The sequence below is a fragment of the Lacerta agilis genome, chromosome 17, assembly GCF_009819535.1.
Source record: "Lacerta agilis isolate rLacAgi1 chromosome 17, rLacAgi1.pri, whole genome shotgun sequence".
Lineage (NCBI taxonomy): Eukaryota > Metazoa > Chordata > Lepidosauria > Squamata > Lacertidae > Lacerta > Lacerta agilis.
The window spans coordinates 38,948,046-38,971,476 of NC_046328.1; the positions used below are offsets into that span (position 1 = coordinate 38,948,046).

The 23,431-nt window shown below is 41.7% G+C and overlaps 1 protein-coding gene across 1 annotated transcript; it reads right to left on the reverse strand.

The window, feature by feature from the left end:
- Nucleotides 1–6,145: 6,145 nt before the first annotated feature.
- LOC117061486 (vomeronasal type-2 receptor 26-like) lies at nucleotides 6,146–21,170 on the reverse strand. Its single transcript, XM_033174323.1, has 6 exons — nucleotides 20,956–21,170; nucleotides 16,152–16,443; nucleotides 11,183–12,043; nucleotides 8,812–9,039; nucleotides 7,385–7,511; nucleotides 6,146–7,044 (listed from the first exon to the last, which is right to left on the reverse strand). The coding sequence occupies exons 1-6, from the start codon at nucleotides 21,168–21,170 to the stop codon at nucleotides 6,146–6,148; spliced, it is 2,622 nt and encodes an 873-aa protein (XP_033030214.1).
- Between the last annotated feature and the right edge of the window lie 2,261 nt (nucleotides 21,171–23,431).

Below are 23,431 nucleotides of genomic sequence, written 5' to 3' on the forward strand. Positions count from 1 at the left end.
TATTCTTAATAAAAAAAATACCTCATCTTTTAAAAACCAGCGGTCCCACCTGATTAAAAGATCTGTGCCATGTGATGGCTCCCTCATCCATGCTGAAGTCTACATGTTGTGAATCTTGTGGAACTATCTTTCCTACTTTCACTCGAGAGAAAGTTTGGTTTGGAAAAGTAACCCAGTTAATAATATCAAATCCACCTGCTAATTCCCCATTCTCATCAAAGGACACTAAGTCACCAGCACTGTTGTTAAAGGAGATACTCCTCAAGACCGAGTGCAGCTAGACAGAAGAAAACAAAGGGAAAATATATTATAAATTTTTGAAAGGAGAAAGTATCAATCCATATTTTTCACACAATGGGAAGTAGTCAAGAACTGTGCAGCCTACAACATTTGGAGCACATTAGTATTGCTATTCAGTACAGCTTGCCTCCAGTTGCATGAGGGCTCAGCTCTAGGGTCCATGTGCAAAGGCAAAATGGTGCCATGTCAGGAAGCCCTGGAACTGCCCCTCCTGCAAGGTGAGTGTGCAGGGAGAGGGGGACAAAGAAATGGAGAGAAGCTCATGATGGGTTTTGCCTGCTCTCCATTTGTATGTTTGTTACTTCTCCCAACCAAGAGATGCAGCCACGTCTTGACAGCCCATGTTCCTAGAGAGGCAGGGAAAGGGTACAGAGTGCCATAATTCCTTCAACCAGGGGCATTTCTAGCCCCTTGGCTGCCCGGGGTGGGAAGCCAAGAAGCACCCCTGGGGGCGGCACGTGCGTGCGTCATGACGTCATGGCGCAAGCGACGTGACGCGACGCCCCCCCCCCAGGGTGCCAGGTGGCGGCTTCGGGAGAGGGGAAACAGTTAAGGATTGAGAAGAATGTGGGGATTGTTGTAAGGGAAAGGTAAATGCTGGAAGAGGTTGTGTGTGTAAATATATGTCTGTCTTTGTGTGTATTTGTTTTATGGACTGTGTGTCCTCACCCATTAGATTAACCGCAAGCAAAGGTTTATTCTGAATAGGAAATTTCACCTGCCAAGGTTGCAGTTTTGGAGGATCAAGCCCACCTCTGTCTGCCATCATTCTGCGTTTCGGTCCGGATGAGTGCATCTGATGTAAAGTATGTGCAATGGCATAAACCGCATTATAGATACTGTAACTTTGGCCAGTCATGATCATTTCAAAAATATGCCCAGGAAGGCTCTCCAGACTCTCATGGCCAGTGCAGGTGTTTGTGTTTTCCTTGTGGCCCTTAGAAGCGGAAAATAAACAGTTGAATGCCTGTTGCCAAAAAGCCTGGATGAACCCATCTCCATTTGGAGAGTTGGGGTTCAGGGTCTGAAGGAATTCCTTAAATCCCTGGACTTTCTCTGTGTGAATTGCAAAGGACAAGGCACCATCAAAGACTTGTATATCAAAATACCTTTGCATAGTTTCTGAAGAAAAAGCCCACTGGGCTGTCAAAATCCACACGGTGTCAGTAGATTTCTCTGCAATGTCTTCATCTACTGAATAGAAATATTTCATCCATTTCACAACTGTAATGGTCTGAGGTTCAGCACACAGAACCAATATGTTGACTTCTGAGGCCATCAGGAAAGAGGACTTGGCCCGAAGGAGTTCCAGGGAACTGAAATGATCTAGACCCTGAGATAAGGCTGGTAGTTTTTCATTGAAAGCTGTACAGACTCCGTGCCGGGAAAGCATTGGCACTAAGCTTTGCATAAAGGTCTCTCCATTTTCATCATCGGATGCCACAATTCCTACCCATGTCCATTGGAAATGTAGAAGTAGCAGGACAATCCCTGCATATTGGTATTTCTCATTGGGCACCGTTCGGTAGAATGTCTGGGGCTGCAACTCCAGGCTCCTCACTGGAGCTAAGACACAGTAAGCGATCTGGAGGAAGAATTGGAGAGTTAGAGCACATGATTGTAGTTCATCCCAAGTATCTGCTTGAAGAACAAACCCATGAGAATTTCTCTGCTGGTAAATAAGGTGTTCTTTTGTTTGGTATATTGGAGGAATTTGAATGAATTTAAGCAGAAGATCCATTACTCATCAATGATAACATCTTGGTCAGATTAAATACTATAAAGTATTTAATATATACTTTTTTACTGTAAAGTATTTTTAAAGGGAAGTATTTCTTAAGCCATATTAGATCCATGAGCATAACTGCTCAATTCTTACAGTATGTTCCCATGTCATTTTATACCCCCAGTTTCCCTCATTTAATAACTACTTCAGTTTTGCAGGAGGGTACTAATAACGGTCACTAATCTTATTGGGAACATCAGACATTTGAGAATTCCTCCTCCTCCTCAGTTCATAATTTTGCACACACAGCCTCCCCATAATGTATTTCATTTACCTTGATTGCAACTTCTTCTTAAGGTAACAAAATAAAGCCTTCACATTTTAATATACTTTTTGGTGACATTCACCATTAAGGTAATGCAAGATCTGGACCTCTACCTATGAGTTTTGTTACTTGGGCAGAAAGAAAACAGCTGAACTGAATTGTGGAGTGATTGCCTGTTCAGAAGCTCTTTTGTAATTGGACATCAAGGTATATTCCATAAGTGGTGAGAAACCTGTGGCTCTCCAGAACTTCTGGTTTGCATGACCATTGAGCCATAGTGGTCAGGGCTAGAAGGCAAAATCAGGACAAGCAACTCCCTTGCTTAGTTTGAACCATTCTTTTATTTTAAGGTTTGTTTTTTTCATTAAAGATTTTCTTGATTTACAAAGGTATGTGCAATGTCTCTCTCGTATTTTTCCCATGTAACATTTTTACAAGTCAGTTTCGTTTGTTGAGACATTAGGAAGAAAAGGGGGAAAGAGGTGGAGGGGGGAGATGGGTGGGGTGGGGGTGACGATGTTTCTATTTTACTTAATATATTTAGGGTTTGGTGTCACTGGTTTGCGAAGGTTCTCTATAGTTTGAACCATTCTGCTGAGAAACAACTAGGCATAGGAGAGGAATTCACTTCGATTAATAATAATAATAATAATAATATCACCTGATTCACAGTTCCTGTGAGTCAAAATGCAGTTATCCTCTGACATTTGTACTTCTCTGAATTTTGCAATGCGCTTTGCCAACCAAAAGCAAAGATTTATATTAACATGCGACTGGTTGCAAAAGTGCATACATTGGTGAAAATGAAATCCAAAAATATATTACATTAAGAGAAATATCTGGACAATCTGTGGATTGGCCAGAACTGCTTACAAAAATGAGAGAAATGGACACCGAGATGCTGACTTATTTAGCAAAGCCTTTTAGAAAAGAAAAAGAGGACACATGCTTGTGGAACTGAATAGGGTAAAAAAAAAGAAATCCATTTATGGGTGGATGTTGATTTCACAAGAATATTATACATATATCCAACAGTTGTTGGTGGGGAGGAGTAGCAGGGTTTCTCTGACCTCTTGCAACTGGTGTTGTGCAGCTTCCTGGGAGCAGGAGGAAGATTCCTGCTGCGGCATTTGCCCTGTTCCAACCTCCCTGATGCTTCCCAGTGACATATGGGAGACAAAGTCAGGCAAGTACCAAAGACCCCCTCCTCCAACCACTACTGCATAGCTCCCCCAGGTGTTTTTGTAATAGTTTTCTTTTATTTTTTCCCCACCTCCTTGCTCAGAAAAATGAACCAAAACAAAAGGAAGTATTGAGAACCTAGAAGATAACTATTGTACCAGAGGCAGAAGAGCTTCACAGCTGCCACACTTACTATACCTGTGGAATCTTGTAGATGCCTAAGACAGTAGCCATGTACAGAGAGATGTCAGAGTCAAGTCCCCCAATAACAGCTATCTTTTCTTTTTTCTTGTCACATTTGAAGTTGGGGACAATCCTTTCTGTGATGGACATATGTTTCAGGGTGTTCTGATAAGTCATCCTTGCATTTAAGTAGCTATCGTAGAGATGGAACCCAAAGGTCATATTCGGTACGATATTAGGATTTTTGTTTATTTCTTTCACAGCAAACACCAGGGAGAGAGTATTCTGGTAGTACTTCGGTGTTTCACTAATAAAAGAGTTATACTGTGTGTCAGATGTATTCTCCTCCTCTCCCTCTTATGCACATAGGTGATTTGCTAGCTCACATGCACGTACATAAATTGCCACATCCTTCTCTCAACTCCTTTCAGCAACTAATGGACACTCACTGGATGAGAAGTTCCCAAGTCAGAAATTCTGACTGGTGCGTCTCTGATGTTTGGTGTAAGTGGAGAGTAGAGACAAGAGCACATCAGGTGGAAAAGAATCTATTCTTTCACAGTAACTGAGTCTCCATCCTTCCCTCCTTCAAATAAAATTTTGGCTATACAAAAAATATTGTAGGCAATGTTAGTCATTATAGAAAGCCTGTTAGGATTAATAGATCAGACTAAGTTAGGTGTATCAATTTCAATGGGTCTCCTCTACATATAATTTAAGGTGAGGTACTTTTTTTGCAAAGAAAAGTTTGCAACTGCTGTTTTTATTAACCAATATGGTTTACATTGCATAGCAGCAGGTATAATCCAAATTCATATGTCACATTCATCTGTGACTGTCAGATGAAAGGATAGGGATTGTGAATGTGAGGATCCAGTTTTGGTGCAGAGGAAAACAGACATTAATGGTGTGAAAGGAAACACAGAAGGAGGATGAGGATGAAGTTGGGAGAAAATGGTGAGAGCCATGGGATCAGGTGATGAGAAAGCAGAACAGGCAGAAGACAGAAACCCCCAAGAAGCAGAATAAAGCAAAACAGAAGAAGATGACCAGATCACAATGTAAAAAGAAGAAAATAGATGTTTAACATCCCGACATGAAAAAAGTCACAGGGACACGTATTCTGAGGATGCCATTGTATGTTTTGTGTAATTGTAACATACATGAGCTCACCAAGGGTACTCAATAAGGATAGAGTTTTTTCCTTACAGAAGTTCATCTATGAGCTCTGTGTTTGGGGGCTCATGGAAATCTATTTCTTCAGATACAAAGCCGAAATAAGTAACAATCCCTCCAATGTATAGGTCCCCTCTCTGATAATTCTGGTATGGAAGCTGGAAAGGCTCCATCATGGTACATTTAGCAGAGTGTTCCTTGCTCTCAGTTGGAGGCAACTGTATCCACGGGAAGAGAAGGATCAGCAGCAGGAATGTTCCTACCATCTTGCGGCCAACAGGGATGCCGAAAGTCAGATTTCTATCCCATCCACCATAAACTGCATTACAATAACTTTCATTTAATGACTCTGGATAATTTTGATAAAGGGAAAATGCCAAAGATCTTGTCCATGAAAATCTGCATGTTCAGAATTTCTCACCAGGGATCTGAATGGCACAGGATTTATTTTATATACACCTTGACATTGATTGTGTTCATGGCCTGATAAATTGTGCACTGGGTTTGGCAAAATGGATGATAAAACCCAGCAATTTGAGATAATTACTGGTTACAAAGTTATCTCCTTAGAGCATTGAGCTCTGTGACTTATAGTAAGATCAAAATAATAATGCATATTTGTTATTGAGTAGTGCTCTTGTAATTGCAAGTGTCACAGGCAAGTAAGAAGTCCAGCTGCAAACTGGTGTTCTGAATGGAACTTCCTTATTTCCCCAACACTTCCTCCATCACACCTGCACCATTTCCCTCAACTGTACATGTATCACCAATGGAGACATGATTTGCAGGATTTTGGACCACAGGGATGTTTCTTTGTACACCAGTCAAGGGGAGGGTGGAATTAGTTAAAATAAGACAGATTCCAGTTGCGGGTGCAATACAGAGTGTTACATTTCCTTACAAAAGCCAGAAATGGTTAGTGTAGTGCTGTGACCATAGTGTACCTTGATTTCAGTGAAGCTTGTGAAGAAACTGGGAAAATGTGGGTTGAATGAGGGAATGTTAGGCAGATTAGTAGCTGGTTGACTGACTGAACCCATTTTGTTGCAGACAGGGTCATGTCCTGGGCCGGTTGTGCTCAAAAGCATTGCACAGAATCGGTAATCAATTCACCACTGCCATAATTGTGTCCTCACAATTTCTCCCAAAGGAGCTCTCTGGGGTTGCTCCATATCTTTTTTATTGTTTACTTGTTAATTCGTTAATTATTTGTTTATTTGCTGATTCTTTAATTTCTAGGGACATGAGTATCCCTAATTTCTTCTTATTAGCTGCTCCCTGCTGTTCAGCTCAGGCCTCAGTAAAATAACATAGCATTTGGGGGAAAAGATGCAGCCCAGTAACCCCAAACTGGAGGCCAAGATGGAGAAGATCTCCACAGCCACCATGTATTTGCCCTTGGTGCTCAAGTAGGTTGGAACGAAGGAGAGCCACACACTGCAAAAGACCAACATGCTGAAGGTGATGAATTTGGCTTCATTGAAACTGTCAGGCAACCTTCGAGCCAGGAAGGCAACAGTGAAGCTCACAATGGCCAGCAAGCCCATGAATCCCAGGACACAATAAAACATGATAGTGGAGCCTTCATTACATTCTAGTATCATTTCTTCAGTCATCGAGTCCATGTCAACATCTGGGAATGGGGGAGAGGTGGCCAGCCACACAGTACAAATAGTCAGTTGCATAAGGGAGCAGGAAAATACAATTGGGGTGCCCAGTGGCTTCCCTACCCACTTCCTCATCCGGGACCCTGGCTTGGTGGCCATGAAAGCTAGAACCACAATGGCAGTTTTGGCCAAGATGCAAGAAATTGCCACTGAGAAGATCACGCCAAAAGCAGTTTGTCGAAGGAGGCAGGTGACTTCCTCAGGCTGGCCAATGAAGAGCAGAACACAAAGGAAGGAGAGTAGGAGGAAAAGGAGGAGAATGTAAGTTAGGCTGCGGTTGTTGGCTTTAACTATGGGAGTGTCTCTGTGCTTTGTGAATATTTGAAGCACCAAAGCTGTGATGCAGGAAAAGAAGAGGGCAAGGGTGGCCAAACTGATCCCCAACGGTTCTCCATAAGACAAGAAGGTTTTGTCTTTGGGGAGGCAGCCATCCTGTTCATTGTTTGCATATTGATTTCCAGGGCATTCCAAACAGTCAGCCATGTCTGAAAAGGAAAAAGAAATAAATCTTATTCAAACAAAGGGGTCTTCTGTCCCCAAATTGGCACAATGCATCTAAGAGATGTCAGAATATATATCGGCCCCTTCCATACTGTTTTCACACTAGAGAAAGGAGCTTCTGATGCACAGGTAAAAAATAATAACTGATATATTTATTCTTTTAAAGTGTGTGATGCATTCCTTACCCTCCTTCGAAACAAAATAGAATTTTTTTTCCAGTAGCACCTTAGAGACCAACTGAGTTTGTTCTTGGTGCTACTGGAAAGAATTTTCTATTTTGCTTCGACTATGGCAGACCAACACGGCTACCCACCTGTAACTTACCCTCCTTGTTTGAGATCTTCCCTTCTGGACACGGAAGGCAATCATAGCAGCAGAATGGCTTCCCTTCCTTCTTGTTCTTTCTATAACCTACATGGCAATTCTCATTACACAGAGAAGTCGGTTGTGCCTGTTCATAAATGAAAGAAGGAAATAGTTTGGGAGTTTGCATCTCGCTATCTTCTAATAGTAAAAATGGCAGTTAAGCAATAGATTGCTAGAGGTTTTTTGTTTCAGCTGAAGATGATCTTAAATCCTGCTCTAATGGTAGCATTGGAACTTCTACCCTTACTCCAGTACCTTTGCCTTTATGAAAACCATATTGGTAAGTATTTAAACTTCTTCAGAGATTGCTTTCTTTTTGTCTACTGGTATCCTTGTTTGTGAAGGGTGAGGATCTCTTATTTCTTGGACCATTCTCCTGACTTAGCCATATTTCTAACACACAGCAACATTTGACACTCAAGAAACCCCTTGCCAGATCAGGTATTTCATGTGTTCCAGCTCAAGCACACCTGAAGCCCTTGCTTAGTTGCATCAGGTGTGCTTGAGACAACACCTGTTGTATTTGTGCTGTTGTGATGGATTCTATTCAAGGGGTGAATAATAGTGAGACTGGAGAAGCCAGTATAAGTTGCATTTTCAGTTGAATTTGGTGAAACCACTTGAACCATCTGTTGAGCTATTTCAATTGCTTTTGCAAACAGCTGAAAGTCTGTAATTTTTTATAATAAACCTGATTTGCAATGGGGGTTGAATAACTTGATTGCAGCTGTAATTGTTTGCTTTTGATGCAACCTGGCAGTGCTGTTTGCTTGCAGAGTTACCTTCTTCATCACCTGCATGTATCTTATAATTTACTTTTGCAGAGTCGGGTCCTAAAAATAATAGTTTGTACCTGGGGTTTCTGTGAATATTCACTGTTGAGCATTTAACTCTGCAGCCAATGTAAGGGAATGTTTTTTGTCTGTTTACCAGAATACTGCAAACCAATGAGAAGGTTTAAATAATGAATTGACTGTGTTTGGAGTAATTGTGGGGTACAAATTAGGGCTGTGGAACAGATTTGGCCAAATCCCTAGCTGAATTGGGCTGATTCTGAAGGAAAGGCAGGCAGCATCTGCAAAGAGCAGTACAGAGCTCTTTGCAACAGAGCTTTCAAATAGCCCCACACTGCACTTTGGATATGTGTGCCTGCTCCAACCAGAGGGACACATGAGTGCAGTCAAATGGAGCAGGATTGAGCCCTTCATTCACCAGCTCCTGAGTACAGGGTCCAATCCTGCTGGCTGCAGGGGTCTTCTTCACCAGCCTGATACTTCCTTAATATATTAAGATTCTGATAATTGATTATTGCAATGAGATGATTACAATGAGACAGTTTTTGACAATGAGCAAATAATTAGAGAAGACTCTGAACAGATTCTTACCTGGTTGAACCAGTTGGGCCACATGATGACATCATCATGAATGGTTAACCTCTTTTCTGGGGGAGATTGTGGGTCCATTGTTCCAACTTTGACTCTCAGAAATGACTGATTTGGGAATGTGACCCAATTTATTATATCAAATCCAGCTACTAATTCCCCATTTTGGTCAAAGGAAACTTCTTCCCCAGCACTATTATTAAATGAAACACTTCCCAGAAAGTGGTGGACCTAAGTTTGAAGAGGAAAAAAGCAATGAATGAATATGCCAAAAATAATTAAATATTTGTAATATTTGTACAAATAGAGTGCTTATCTTTAGCATTTAAGAGCTATGGTTTGTGGTCTCTTTAAAAGATGCATGTTGGGGTCTTTCTCTCTCCTGTTTTTAATGAGTCTCTACTTGAAAAATGGATGGAGCTAAACAGGAAAAATGAATTAATGAGCAATGCTATTTTTATAGAAAAAGAGGTGCTGGAACTCACCACAAACATCTTCCTCATTCCCTTGGAATGGCAATGGCGCCCACCTGAGTGGTGCCGGAACTGAGTTCCAGTGAGTTCCAGCTGAAAAAGTCCTACTCATGAGGATATACAAAAGAGTGAAATTGTAAAACACAACATTCATTTAAATGTTTTGTGAAGGATAATTTCAATTGTAGCAATGTTCATTGTGGTCGTAAGATGTGGTTCTTTTAAGAATTACATTAAGTCTTGGCCTAAATTTCATAGAACTTAGACCACAAATATTAGACAGGACGTTCCCTCAGATAGGTGGATAAGCTGTGGAGATAAGCTGCTCATCACTTTCCAGGAAAACAGCGCTGCCATTGTACAAATTGTGATAGCATGATATTGTGTACCTAGCCATCTATAGCCATATTTTGCTATTCCAAGTACAAGTTTAAAGTGATGGCAGCATTTCATCCATAATGTTATCCTAACCATTAGTGGATAGTCACTTCCTCCTTGAGTAGAAAGAGGAAAGCCAGTGCCTCCTCTTCATAGGGGAGTCCCAGCCATGTCACACCCACAGCCGACCAATCCAGTTAGCTGGGGGGCATGACGTGATGCATTTAAGCGGCCGCGTGGCTGGGGATCGCCTTCTTGGTTTCCTGCTTCCACAGATCTCCCTCTTTTCAGGACTTCGTCTTCTTGGCCTTTCTATGGACCTCGGTTGGTCACCTGTTGAGGGGGCCTGGTAGGAATTTTTCTATTTGGCAAATAGAAACTTGGTTTTTGCCTACCTCGTAGCAATCGTCACAACTTTGTAGGGTATGGCGGTTTGTTGTTGTTCAGTCGTTCAGTCGTGTCCGACTCTTCGTGACCCCATGGACCAGAGCATGCCAGGCACCCCTATCTTTCACTGCCTCCCGCAGTTTGGCCAAACTCATGCCGGTCACTTCAAGAACACTGTCCAACCATCTCATCCTCTGTCGTCCCCTTCTCCTTGTGCCCTCCATCTTTCCCAACATCAGGGTCTTTTCCAGGGAGTCTTCTCTTCTCATGAGGTGGCCAAAGTACTGGAGCCTCAGCTTCAGGATCTGCCCTTCCAGTGAGCACTCAAGGCTGATTTCTTTAAGGATGGATAAGTTTGATCTTTTTGCAGTCCATGGGACTCTCAAGAGTCTCCTCCAGCACCATAGTTCAAAAGCATCAATTCTTCGGCGATCAGCCTTCTTTATGGTCCAGCTCTCACTTCCATACATCACAACTGGGAAAACCATAGCTGTAACTATACGGACCTTTGTCGGCAAGGTGATGTCTCTGCTTTGAAAGATGCTGTCTAGGTTTGTCATTGCTTTCCTCCCAAGAAGCAGCCGTCTTTTAATTTTGTGACTGCTGTCACCATCTGCAGTGATCATGGAGCCCAAGAAATGGCGGTTAGGCATTGGTAAAACCTGGTTCATGGGAGGGGAGGTTGTGGCCACCACCTGCCCAGCCTCTTTAAGGGTATTCCGTTAAAGGGATCCAGGTGTGTGGATCTCATCCAAAGCCCAGATAGGGGCAAGAGCCATACCACAACACCATTGGGGACCCTGGGGGAGCTCTCAGTTGATGTACATCAACAGGGCTCCCCCACTGGTGGTTGACCCTTACCGGACTCCCTGCATTAGTCAGATATAGACAGTTCAATTCCAATGCCCAAGCCAATACCACTCACATTCTGTGACCAATAAAGTTGTGGCCTTAATTCGCCCATTAACCTAAAATACTGGTGTCCATGTGTTTTATTATTCAACAACTGGGGGAGGGTTCAGGGCCTTGACATGCAATGAGTTTCCCCTACAGCAGAGGTATTCAAGAAAATGCTCCCTTTGGCTGAGCTCCAGAGTTGAATACAGACACCTGTATTAACTGGAAGACAACATTACCTGCCACGGCTGTTGATCTATAAGTTCCCACCTTGCTCCACCTGCCATTGCTCTGCAGTTTAATTTGGTGGACTGCATGGTGTGCAAAGCATGTGCCAAAACATAGATTGCATTGTAGATGCTGTAGCTGTGGGCTGTCATGCTCGTTTCAAAAACAGACCCAGGAAGGCTCTCAATATTCTCCTCCCCAGTGCAGAATTTGATATCTTTCTTCTCTGAAGCAGAATCAGGAAAACCACAATTAAATGCCTCTTCCCAGAAAACCCTGAGAAAGCCATCTTCTTTTTCTAAGGTAGGGTTTCTCATCTGAATGAATTTCTGGAATCCTGGAAGTTCCTTAGAGTGAACTGCAAAGGATAGAGCCCCATGGAGGAATGTGATGTCCCAGTCTCTTTGAAAGGGAAATGAGGTGAAATCCATCTGGGCTGTCATAAACCAGACTTTTGTATTTCCATGCATTGGCACATCATTCGTTTCTGCAAGTCTGGGTATCGTTCTCATTACCATAATTGTGTGAATTTCTCCATGCACAAGTACAACATTGGCAGTGCTTCCCACAATAATGCTGGTTGTTTTAGAAGCTTCTTCCACCAATTCTTCAAACTCACCAGAAGAGGTATCCATTGGGAAACTTTCTATAAAGTCAAAGCAGATACCCTTCTGGGCAAACATGGGGAGAACATTTTGTACAAATCTCTCTCCAGTGTCATCATGGAGAAAAAGCACACCAATCCACACCCAACGGAAATGCAGCAGTAACTGGAGGATCCCCTCGTATTGCTGAGTCCCATCTGGGAATATCCAGTGGGTGAAAAGGGCTTGAATGTCATTGGTCGTCACAGGAGAAGAGCCATAGATGAGCTAAAGAGGGTCAGGATTAAAATGAAGAGGGGAAAGGGGATAACAAATGCTGATATCAAAACCCCAATTAGACTCAAAACCAGATTTCAATATATTAACCAGGGGGATCCAGCTTTTTGTTTATTTCTGATAATTTAGAATTTGCCTTGGTTTGTATTGGTGCACCATCTGTTTCTGCAATATTGGGCATCCTTCTCATTACCATAATGTGATTTTCAACATTCACAATCAGTTGGCTGTGCTTCCCATAACAATTGTGATCATTTTTTATCCTTTCTGCACAATTTCTTTGAAATCACTGGAAAAAGAGTTAGTTTATGGAATTTTTCTATAAAATCAGACACGGGAATATTTTTTTGTACAATTAGCCCTAAATTGCGTGGCAATGTCCCTCCCCCTGTAAGTAATGACACAGACACATTATGTAAATTTTAATGGGCGTAAAGGCCACAACTTTATTGGTTACGGATGTTGAGCGGTATTGGCTTAGGCATTGGACCCTATCAGCTATATCCAACCCCAACCTGTGTGTTGGGAGTCAGTGAAGGGTTAACCCCAGTGATGAACATCACCCAGAATTCCCCCTGTGATCACCATAAGGGGCATACCTTAGGCCCTCAGCTCTCCTGGCTTTGGACAGGGCCAGGCCCCCGGAAACCTTTACTGGAATACCCTTCAATTGAGGGGCAGTTGATGACGCTACCTCCCCTCCTCACTTCAGATGGAAATTTTCCAATGCCTAACCGCCAAACCAAGAGTTGTGATGATTGCTACGAGGTAGGTGGAAAAAACCATATTGGCTAGTCCAATTGGGAAAAAGTCCTACCAGGCCCCCCGGCCAACCAAGGATACCAACCGAAGTCCATAGCAAGGTCGAAGCTAAACTAAACCTAAAGGGAGGGTGAGTGGGTGAACTGGATTGGTCGGCCTGCGGAAGGCACTGAAATACTCTACCAATCGTGCAGAGGCTGGAATCATCCCTTCCGCGTGTGATCGGGTCGTGATGCCCACAAATCCACCTCCTGTTAATGCGGAAGTGGCCTTGTCACCCATCAGATAAACCACCTCAATTCACATGCATGTGAAATTTAACTGTTGCTGAGCTCCAGGTGAGAACATTTAGTGGATAAAACCAGCTCGGATGTTATCATTCGATACAGGGGAAGACCCATGCATGAGCCAAATATGATATTTTTTAAAAGCAAGAGAGGAACATTTATACCATAAGGTGATATGAAGCATCACTTAAATGCAAATCCAGATTTCAGTTTTAATTTTATCAATATTCATTAGTCTGAAGGTGTAACAGACAGCAGAGTCAGACCGGAGTCTGGGGGTGCAGTGCCCTGGAATTCCACCAGAGGGCTGGAGCATCTCTCTGATTGGCTACCAAGACAGCCAGTCAGAAAGGGGGTGGGGCCAGCAGTTTGGGAGGGAAAATAAAAGGAGTCATTTCTGGAAGAGAGGGATCAGATGGTTTAGCTGATAGATATCTGAAGAAGTGTGCATGCACATGAAAGCTCATACCAGTAACAAACTTAGTTGGTCTCTAAGGTGCTACTGGGGGGATTTTTTAAAATTAATATTATAGTTTTATTCATATTGGTAAGCAAATATTATCCTGATGCGAATGGATGTTAAGATGGGAATATATAATTGTTTAAATCTGTTTTTGTAAGTAAAGTGGAAGGGGGGGAAGGGAAGAGGCTGGAAGTCTTGGTTTTCTCTACTAGTCTAGTGAAATGGCCTTGACAAAGTACTGGTAAAGCCAAAATAAAACCTTCCTTGGTGGGAAAGGACATTTTGTTTTGGAATTTAATCTTAGAGAGGAAGCTGGGAAACGGGGAAGAATTGGCCCTCTTCATCCCAAATTAGAAATGACAGAAGGGGAAATCTCAATGTTGAAACAAACCAGCAAGGCTGTAAGACAAGACAATATAAAGTATGAATTATACGATATGCTTTTAGAATTTAAAAGAGAACTGTTCAATCAGATAAAGGAAAATATTGATAAGGCAGCTCGTAAAATTCGGGAAAATGCTAATTTACTTTGAAAGGCTGTGAGGCAATTTAAAAGAGGTGAATGAACAAACTACCAAGGTGGGAAAGGATGAGGTGGGAGGTTCGAGGAAAATGCAAGGGAAAGTAAGGGTGGTCCGAGACAAAAATGGCACCTCATGTGAATTGATCTGGGAGGCTTTGACTGTGATGGAGATGAAACAGGAAGGGAGGGCAAAAGGTATGAGAGGCTACTATATGTGGTGGCAATGAAATTTTTTTAAGAAGGCCTGGGAAATGACATATAAAGATCTGAAAAGAATGTTGAAAATGATTCTTGTTTAAAAAAACAACAACAGAAGCTATGATTTTGAAAAGTACAGGGATTAATGGATTTACTGAGCGAAAGACTTTGTCCCTGCATCTGAGAGTAGGACGCCAGGCCAAGACCAGCCCATCCCTATAGAAGGAAGAAGCCGCCGCTAAAGAAGATGAAGAAGATTGGCAAAACAAATTAGTGAACTGCAGGAAGTATTGGATAAATTGAAACCCAAGAATGAAAAAGACATTGACTTTTAAAAAGAGGATGGGGTGTTTAATGCATACTTTGTACGCTTTGTGTATAGGTTTCTAAATTAGTTGAACTTGCAAAGTCACTCGTAACAAGATGAATAAGGTTTTAAAATTGGATTGTTAAGATTATAAGATTTTATAGACGTGCACGAATAAGAATAAAACAACGGAACCAGGAGGGGGAGTGGAGGAAGTCAATTAAGATTTATGGTTTAAATTTTTGACTGTGATTTTTTTTGTTATTATAAAATTAATAAAATGTAATAATAATAATAATAATAATAATAATAATAAGAAGAAGAAGAAGAAGAAGAAGAAGAAGAAGAAGAAGAAGAAGAAGAAGAAGAAGTAAGAGTTTTCAGACAAGAGATAACTGGAGGGCTAAGTTTGATCAAGGAGAAGTAGAGCTGTGATGATACCAGGCGCACCAACTCCTAGGGGCCGAGACAGTTTCCTCCCCACCAATGTATGTTTTGAGGGGGCTAAGCCCCCTCAATATTCAAGGGGGGTTCAGCTCCTCATGGCACCACACGCATGACATCAGGGTGTCATGTGACATCACGCGCATGAAGTCATGATGTCATGCTGCATTGCACATGGGCCCCCTCAATCCTCTTAAGAAGATGGAACCTCTGCAGGATCCTGTCTGCTTGGGTCTCCTTCCAGTTAGGAGGGAAGAGATCCGAGAAAGAGAAGACACCCAAACCCCTTAAGAGGGCTGGAGAGATCCCCTGGGGCTGCTGTGCTATTTGGAGAACATCAGGAGTGGGATGGCTAGAAGGGGGGGGTGAACTGACAGGAAGTATTACCTTGTATAAGAGCCAAAGTCTGAAACTGTAACACCTATGCAATTAGGTTTAAGAAACTGAAGTAACGAAACTGGAAATGAGCTGATGGTTTACCAGTTGTAGCACCAAACTGAAGAGTAATAACTGAAGATAAGCAACTGCCATTTTAAATAAGCTGCACGTTCACTACCTTGTTCTGAAGCCTGTAAATTTAATGTAATTATTAATAAGTTAACTGTTTCCTGAAAGAACTTTATCTCCTGATACACCTTTTGTCTTACCAACTTTGTTCTGCAAAATAAATATTTCTTATTTGATCAACTTCTGCCTGAAGTTGACCTTTACCTCACACATGCTAGATAACCCAAGTTGGTTATACAGTTTTACTGAGGGTAATCTGCTTTAGAAGAATTCAAATATCATTCATTTCTGTTGATTTGGAATGTTAAAGTTATCTTGGAAAATATATAAGAGATTTCTCAGCAGGCATAACAAACACACAGGCAGCAGACGTTTTGTTACACTCCTGCACAGCAGTAAAGTGTCCAATGAGGAATTCTTCCACCTGAGTTTTTCAGCATGTCTGGAACTGAAGCAGACTTATTTTCTACAACCTACATTTTTGGTTGATAAATACCAACCTATACCCACTTTGCCATTCATTTACCAGCATGCAACCCAATGAGACTTAGTCAAAGGCAACTGTAAACGGCTTTCATGATGACCCATGTTCCATGCAGACCTCTTACTCTTGGCATCTTGTACATGGACAGGATGGTTGACATGTGGAGACATAAAGCAGAGTTTGGCCCCCCAATGACGGCCTTTGGAGTCCCCTGAACATCACACTTGTAGTTGGGGAGGAGTCTTTCTTGACTAGAGAGAAGTTCCATGGAGGCTTGGTAGGTCCAGCTTGCACTGAAATGGCTGTTATAGATATGGAAGCCCAGAGAGATATTGGGCAAGATTTCGGGATTTTCATTTATCTCTTTTACAGCAAATGCCAAAGCCAGGATGTGCTGGTAGAGTGGTGTCACTGGCCTGTATGGAGAGCGACAAAGTGCATATCAATTCACATTCACAAAAATAGAAAGTGTATGTATATATTGAAACACAAACCTGGGTGTTTTGCTACTCTGAGCATCTAACTCCTGCCACCTCATAGGTGGCCTGGCCCTGATTGCTGCTATTTCTGTTCTAGGGAGGAGGAAGAGAAAGGCTGGTTACCAAAAGCTTACAATAAAATCACCTCTAAGTCTGAATGAATTACCACTTGGCTTGGATTAAAATCAAATATTAAATAAGATATCCTTAGCTCACCATGGTAAATGAGCAGAAAGCCTTAACAAAGTGAATGGGGATGTTGCCTTGCAAAACCTTTTTTTTTTAAAAAAACTGAATACTGGTATAAGCCTACCGTATAAGAAGAAACATGTTATCACACAGTACAGTAGTGGGTTTGAGATATCAGATCTGCCCCCATATCTCATAAACACCAGAACTACGTGGAAGGGAAAGGGTGGTAGCAATCATCATACACTTGTGGCCAATATTGTGAAAACATTTTGAAAAGCATGCCTGTATCTCTGGCTCATAACATCAGTACTTTTTATATTAATACCATAAATCTATATATCATTAAAATGATAAACTAATGCAGTGTGATGGCCTGGGAGTCAGACTCTGATGCTGAACCTGAGGGATCCCAGCCTGCACAGTATTCCCCGCCTCCAGAACCAGCTGAGCCGGGGCCAGGGCTTGAGCCTGAAGGATCCCCACCTGTGCTGGATCCCCAGGTGCAGGCATCAGCAGAGTCTGCTCTGGCTCCTGATGGGATGGAGGACCCATTGCCTGCAGGTGCTCCACTCCCAGCCTCTTCAGGGGAAGCTGAGGCAGCCCCTGGGTCCAGTAACCCACCAGCCTCTCCTGAGCTGCAGAGGCTCAGGACAGAGAGGTGAAGGGAGCTAAGTGCCTACAGGAGGAGTGCTCGCCTCCAGGCCCGGAGGAGAGGCGAGTTTCCGGAGGATCGGGGCCGCCCTAAGCATAGGGCCAGATAAAAGCCAGCCAGACCCAGCCCAAGTTGCGTGAGCAACTTAGCTGCAAACGTATGCTTGACCTGCAACCTCGTGCCTGCAACCTCGTGCCTTGGACCTTGCCCTGCTCCCTGCCTCGCTCCCCACCGGACTGACCTCCTTTGGACCCCTAGACCCAGGACTGGACTTGGACCTCGCTTCACGGACAAACCCCTGAGGCCAGCACATGCAGAATATAATGCAACAAACAGAGTTGAATTATCCTTACTCTATCAAAGGTTATGGCCAAATACTCACTTGCTGGATCATCACCTTGTTGTGGTGAGTGGACTTGCATGTTCCTATAACCCTTGTGAGCAAAGCTGTCGGGAGTCTCGTGCTCCCAGCAGGGTCACCCAAGGTGGTAATGTCAAAGGGGAGGAGCTAGACAAAGAATGATCCAAGGAAACCAAGGTACAAAATGAACACTCATGCCCTTCAAGGTCCTATTAAGCAGGATTGCTATCGAGGCATCTCTTTATTAGCTGCTGATGAGAAAATTATTGCAGGGATCTTAGAAAACTGTCTCCTAGCAATATCCAAGGCGACCCTTCCTGAATCCCAAAGTGGTTTTCAACCTTCTAGGGAGGCAGTGTTCATGATTTTCACTGCTTGAGAGGTTCAAGAAAACTGCAGAGATTAAAACCAACCCCTGTATATGATGTTTATTGACCTAAGGCCTTCGACATTGTAAAGCATAATACTCTGTGGACTGTCCTTCTGAAAATTGGCTGCCCAAATGAATTTGTGTACACCAGTGTTGTTTCAACTACTGTTCCGCGGCACACTAGTGTGCCGCGAGATGTTGCCTGGTGTGCCGTGGGAAAAATTGAAAAATTACTTTATATATAGTCAATATAGGCACAGAGTTAATTTTTTTAACATTTTCTAATGGTGGTGTGCCTCGTGATTTTTTTTCATGAAACAAGTGTGCCTTTGCCCAAAAAAGGTTGAAAAACACTGGTGTACACCCTTTGGCTCCTCCATGATAATTTGACAGCAACAATTGCAAATAACCATGGCCGTCAAAGTGAACCATTCACAGTGGGATCGGGTGTTAAACAGGGTTGTTTTATTACAGCAGTTCTATTAATTATTTTCATTGCCATGATCCTACACTTTGTCAAAGGGAAACTCCCCAATGGAGTAGAAATTATATATCAAACAGATGGAAAGCTCTTTAATCTGAGTAGGCTGAAAGCAAAGAATAAGGCTACCATAACTTCCATCATAGAGTTTCAGTATCCTGATGACAACATAGTGTGTGCACACTCAGAGGGTGACCTCTAAACCATGTTAAATGTCTTCACAGATAAGAAAGAAAGAGGAGGATTTAGCCTCCCCGATTTAGAATTATATCACGATGCGGTGGGCCTGACCTGGCTAAAAGAATGGATTAAACTAGACGATTCAGACGTATTGGACCTAGAGGGAGTGGAAACGAGATTTGGATGGCATGCCTATCTAGTGGACGGAAAAGCAAAAGTGCATAAAGGTTTTTTGGGGCATATAATTAGGAAATCTATTTACAAAATTTGGGAAAAACACAAAAGAATCCTAGAGCCCAAAATACCATGGTGGGCATCGCCGGCAGAGATAGTCGCAGTTAAAAAATGGAACATGAAAGAAAATTGGGTCACTTATAAAGATGTATTAGAAGAAGAAAATGCTGTATTAAAGTTAAAAGATTATGAAGAAATAAAGGCATATATTACAGACTGGTTTCAGTACACCCAAATTAAATACAGATTACAAAAAGATAAAAAAATAGGATTTGAAAAAGGAACTTCTAAATTTAGCAAATATTTATTACAAGAAACTTCAAAAAATATATCCAAATTATATAATTTGTTGTTAGAATGGGAGACAAAAGATGAATTAGTTAAAGAATCAATGATTAAATGGGCAATAGATATTGGAAAGAATATTAGGTTAGAGCAATGGGAAAAATTATGGAAAGAAGATATGAATTTTACTAGATGTAATATATTGAAAGAAAATTATTTGAAAATACAACACAGGTGGTACTTAACACCAGAAAAAATAGCCAAAATAAATAAAAACTGCGGAGATGTCTGCTGGCGATGCAATGCAGGAAAAGGCACCATGATACACATATGGTGGAATTGCCCCAACATAGTCCGATTTTGGGAAACTGTATATAACGAGATGAAAAGAATGTTTAAATACTCTTTTAAAAAAACACCAGAAGGTTTCCTACTGGGAATAGTACCAGACAGTTTAAAGAAGGAAGATAAAACATTATACTTATATGCAACAGTAGCCGCAATGTTACTGATAGCAAAAAATTGGAAAAGTGGAGCAATCCCAACAAAAACAGAATGGCTCGCCAAACTTCTAGAATATCACAATATGTCTAAAATAATGGAAGAAATTGGAAGGACCACAAAAGAAAGGGCAGACAAAGATTGGAAAGCGTTCGGAGGATACTTGAAAAATTATGTTGAAAAGTCAAATCTCCTATTATAATGAACAAGTTCCGTTACAACTATTGGATATTAAATAAGTTAGACAACAAAGGGGAACTGTAAATAAACGAGAAATTGGAATAATAGTGTGTTAGAAGAAAGAAAGAGGAGAAACAGAAAGAAATTATAGCTGAGTTGACTGGAAGTCATGCACAGGGTGGGGTGTGGGGTGTTGGAAGGTGGTGGGTAGAGTGTGATGAAGATAAGGAAAGTATGATGGAGTGTTTGGTTTTTAAGATGTTGAAAAATGTATTTAGGTTGTGTATGTTTTGTCGGAAATATGTGTATGTATTATAATTTGAAACATTAAAATAAAGCATTTTTATTCCAAAAAAAAAAAAATGTCTTCACAGAAGCTTACAAAAAGCTTGGCCTGTCACTCAACATCCAGAAACCCAAAGTGCTGCACCGACAAGCACAAAACAACCCCTCTGCAGTGCCAGAAATCCAACACATTGGAAAGTCTTGATCACTTCTCCTACCTGGGCAGTTATCTTTCCTCAAAGGCTGACCTTGATGCCAAAATCCAGCATCGCTTGAGCTCTGCAAGTGCAGCTTTTTCCTGTAGGGTGTTTGAGGACCAGGAAATTCGCAGGGAGAACAAAATGCTTGTTTACAAAGCTAACGTACTACAATTTTACTCAGCTACAAGTGGTTGCCAAAGCAAGCAAACAGCGAAATAAAAAAGTTATGCACAGAAAACCATGATAAAGGGTATTTCATAACTTTGCACCATTTCTGTCAGTGGAGAAACTTTTTGCTGCAATTGCAGCTCTACAATGGCATCCCATGGAGTATAGCAAAGATTTTAATTCACCAGGCATTTTAATGTGAAACCAGGGTTGTATGACTTTTTCTAAAATTTGTGCTTTATTTCTTGGTTGCTGCTGACTAAAAAGTTTATTTAATCAGCTCCACAGATATTCTGTTGGACTGAGGTTTTTAATAACACACACACACACACACACACACACACACACACACTTCCTTACAGAATGTCATCGACGAGTTCAGGTGTAGGAGGTTCATTGAAGGCTATGCTTGAAGTTATATAGATTTGAGACATAATGCCAGCAATAACAACATCTCCAGACTGGTAATATTTGTGAAGAATAGGAAGAGGGTCACTGATGGAACACGGAGCAACAGCAGCCTTGCACTCATCTGGAAGAAGCAGAACTGATGCCAACATCATAGAAAGTACCATTCTGCACAGAGTATTGTAGCAGCAAGAGGAAACTTGCACACAGTCTGAGGCAGCAGCACAAATACCAAGATTGCAAATATTACCATGTTGCAGGGAATTATTTGGGCGAAAATTCATCTCTTTGCACATTGTCATCTGAGTGTTCCTGAGCAGCAAAGTCTCACTGGGATGGTTACGAAAGTCAGATTTTTGCAGGGAGAAGAATTAGTGATCAGTCTGACAGAGCCCTTGGTGTAAGGCCAAACTCTGAACATCACAGGAGATATTAACAGTATCTGCAAGTCTTGATTCATAGTTTTCATGCAGCTACTGGAACTCCCCAGAGAGTCAAAGAAATGATTGTGATTTCTTTGATAATGACAGGAGACTTAATCAGCTTCTTGGTGATTTGGGGGTGGGGGGGAGCATGTTTATCACATCACAGCCAAAGTCTCAGCTGGTCTTCCTTAGTAGGGAGAGCAATAAGAGTTTATGGAGACTCAACCAAAGAGAGAGAAAAGGATACCTAGAAACTACTTAAGATGAAAATATAGAATAAAAAAATAACTGCTTTGCAGTCGATTGTCCAAAGAGGTAGAACACACTATGCACAACCTTTAAATCAAGTCCCTTATCCATTTCATCAACCAAAATTCTCATTACATTAACTGACACCATATGGACAAACCATAATTTTCAGTTGAGAGTGAGTGTGATGTAATGGTTAGAGTGTTGGATGAGGACATGGGAGACCAGGGTTTGAATCCCCACTTAGCCATGAAGCTCACTGGGTGACCTTGGGCCGGTGACAGCCTTTTAGCTTAACCTACCTCACAGGGTTGTTGTGAAGATGAAATGGGGAGGAGGAGAACCATGGTATATAAATGGTATATAAGTGGAATAAATAGATAAATATGCAGTAATCAAGTTTAGATTTAGAAATCTGTGAATTCAGTGATTTACAATCTTTCTGTATGAGCTTTAGAATGCTTAAAACACTACTATAGCAATCAGTTCTGAACAAGTTATGGGGAAATGCTATAGTATTCTTTGTATCATGAATATTCTTAATTCTACTTTCTTGTGCTAAAAATTGTAGGCTGTGGTTTTTTAGCTAAATCAACCTCCACTATTTTTTGAGCCTAAAGCTTTATTGTAAACAACATGGTTGATCTTGTGATCTCGTGGGGAACTTGATCTGAGAGGTGACCTGGATCCTCATCTCCCACATCCCCCGTGGGCCAAAGGTTGACATGTCAATGGGGCAGCGTACCTCTCCATCATCCGATATCCCAGGGACACCAGAGAACCCATTTTCCCCTCACGAATGATCAGCTGGTCCTTGGGGCTGAAACTCAGCAAACATGGTGCTCTGCAGCCCCTGCTATCAGCTGGTCTTTGGGGCCTCACAGTGCTGCATATGGAGCTATGCAAGAACCCCAAAGAGCTGGTAGTTGGGGTTTCCGTAGCTCCATGAACGCAGCTTTGCAAGCCTGAACTATCAGAACATCATCAGCACTTGTAAAGCACTTTGCACAGGGCTTGGTAGGTGCTCTTGACAGCTGAAATGCTCTTCAGCCCAGCCACTCTCTATCTGCCCTACAGGGAGAAGATAAATTCAGATGAACTGGGTCTCATTTGTAGGCAGATGAGGGCCAGTGGGTAATAAATGTCATTTAATTGTTTTGAAGCCCCACTTGGAAATGTGACAAATTCACATTGTGAAGCAAGCTGGATGTGTATGTGTGTGTGTGCGTGTGCATGATGATGGAAAGGATTAAAAATGCAACCTCTTAATTGTCCATAATGTTCTGCCATGTTATACATGCTTTTGCAGCTACATTCAGAGATCAGCAGCCTTTCTTGATTATCTATAAATACAAACAATATAGCTTGTACCTAAATATACAAAGTATAGCCTTGGCAGAAGTTACATGTTTCACACAGATGATGTCTCCCTGTGAAGGGATATACCTTTAGCATCCTATGAATGGAAGATCAGTGTATTGACAGGATAACAAATTGCCAGAACAATGTTATGGGGTTAAAAATGGTCTCAGTTTTATTGATTACAGATGTAGGTTTGAGGCTTTTTCTGGGAATGAAAAAGATGAAAAGTATAAGTCTTGAGAAATCCAATGAATTGTTTTTTCTGGTTTTCATCCAATAAATGCAGCAAACAATGCAAAAATTAAAACCACCAATGGAAGCTGATTCCTATTTGCTCCTGAGAAATAAGTGGTCTTTGCTGTTTAAGTCGGGCCTCAGAAGAATTATGTACA

Excerpts from the sequence above, each read along its gene's own strand:
- LOC117061486 (XM_033174323.1), bottom strand. The coding sequence starts at position 21,170 with ATGGTACTTTCTATGATGTTGGCATCAGTTCTGCTTCTTCCAGATGAG. Across the intron at positions 12,044-16,151 it reads CCATGTACAAGATGCCAAGA|CTCATCTATGGCTCTTCTCC; the intron begins GTAAGAGGTCTG and ends GACCCTCTTTAG. Across the intron at positions 9,040-11,182 it reads TAGATCAACAGCCGTGGCAG|GTCCACCACTTTCTGGGAAG; the intron begins GTAATGTTGTCT and ends CTTCAAACTTAG.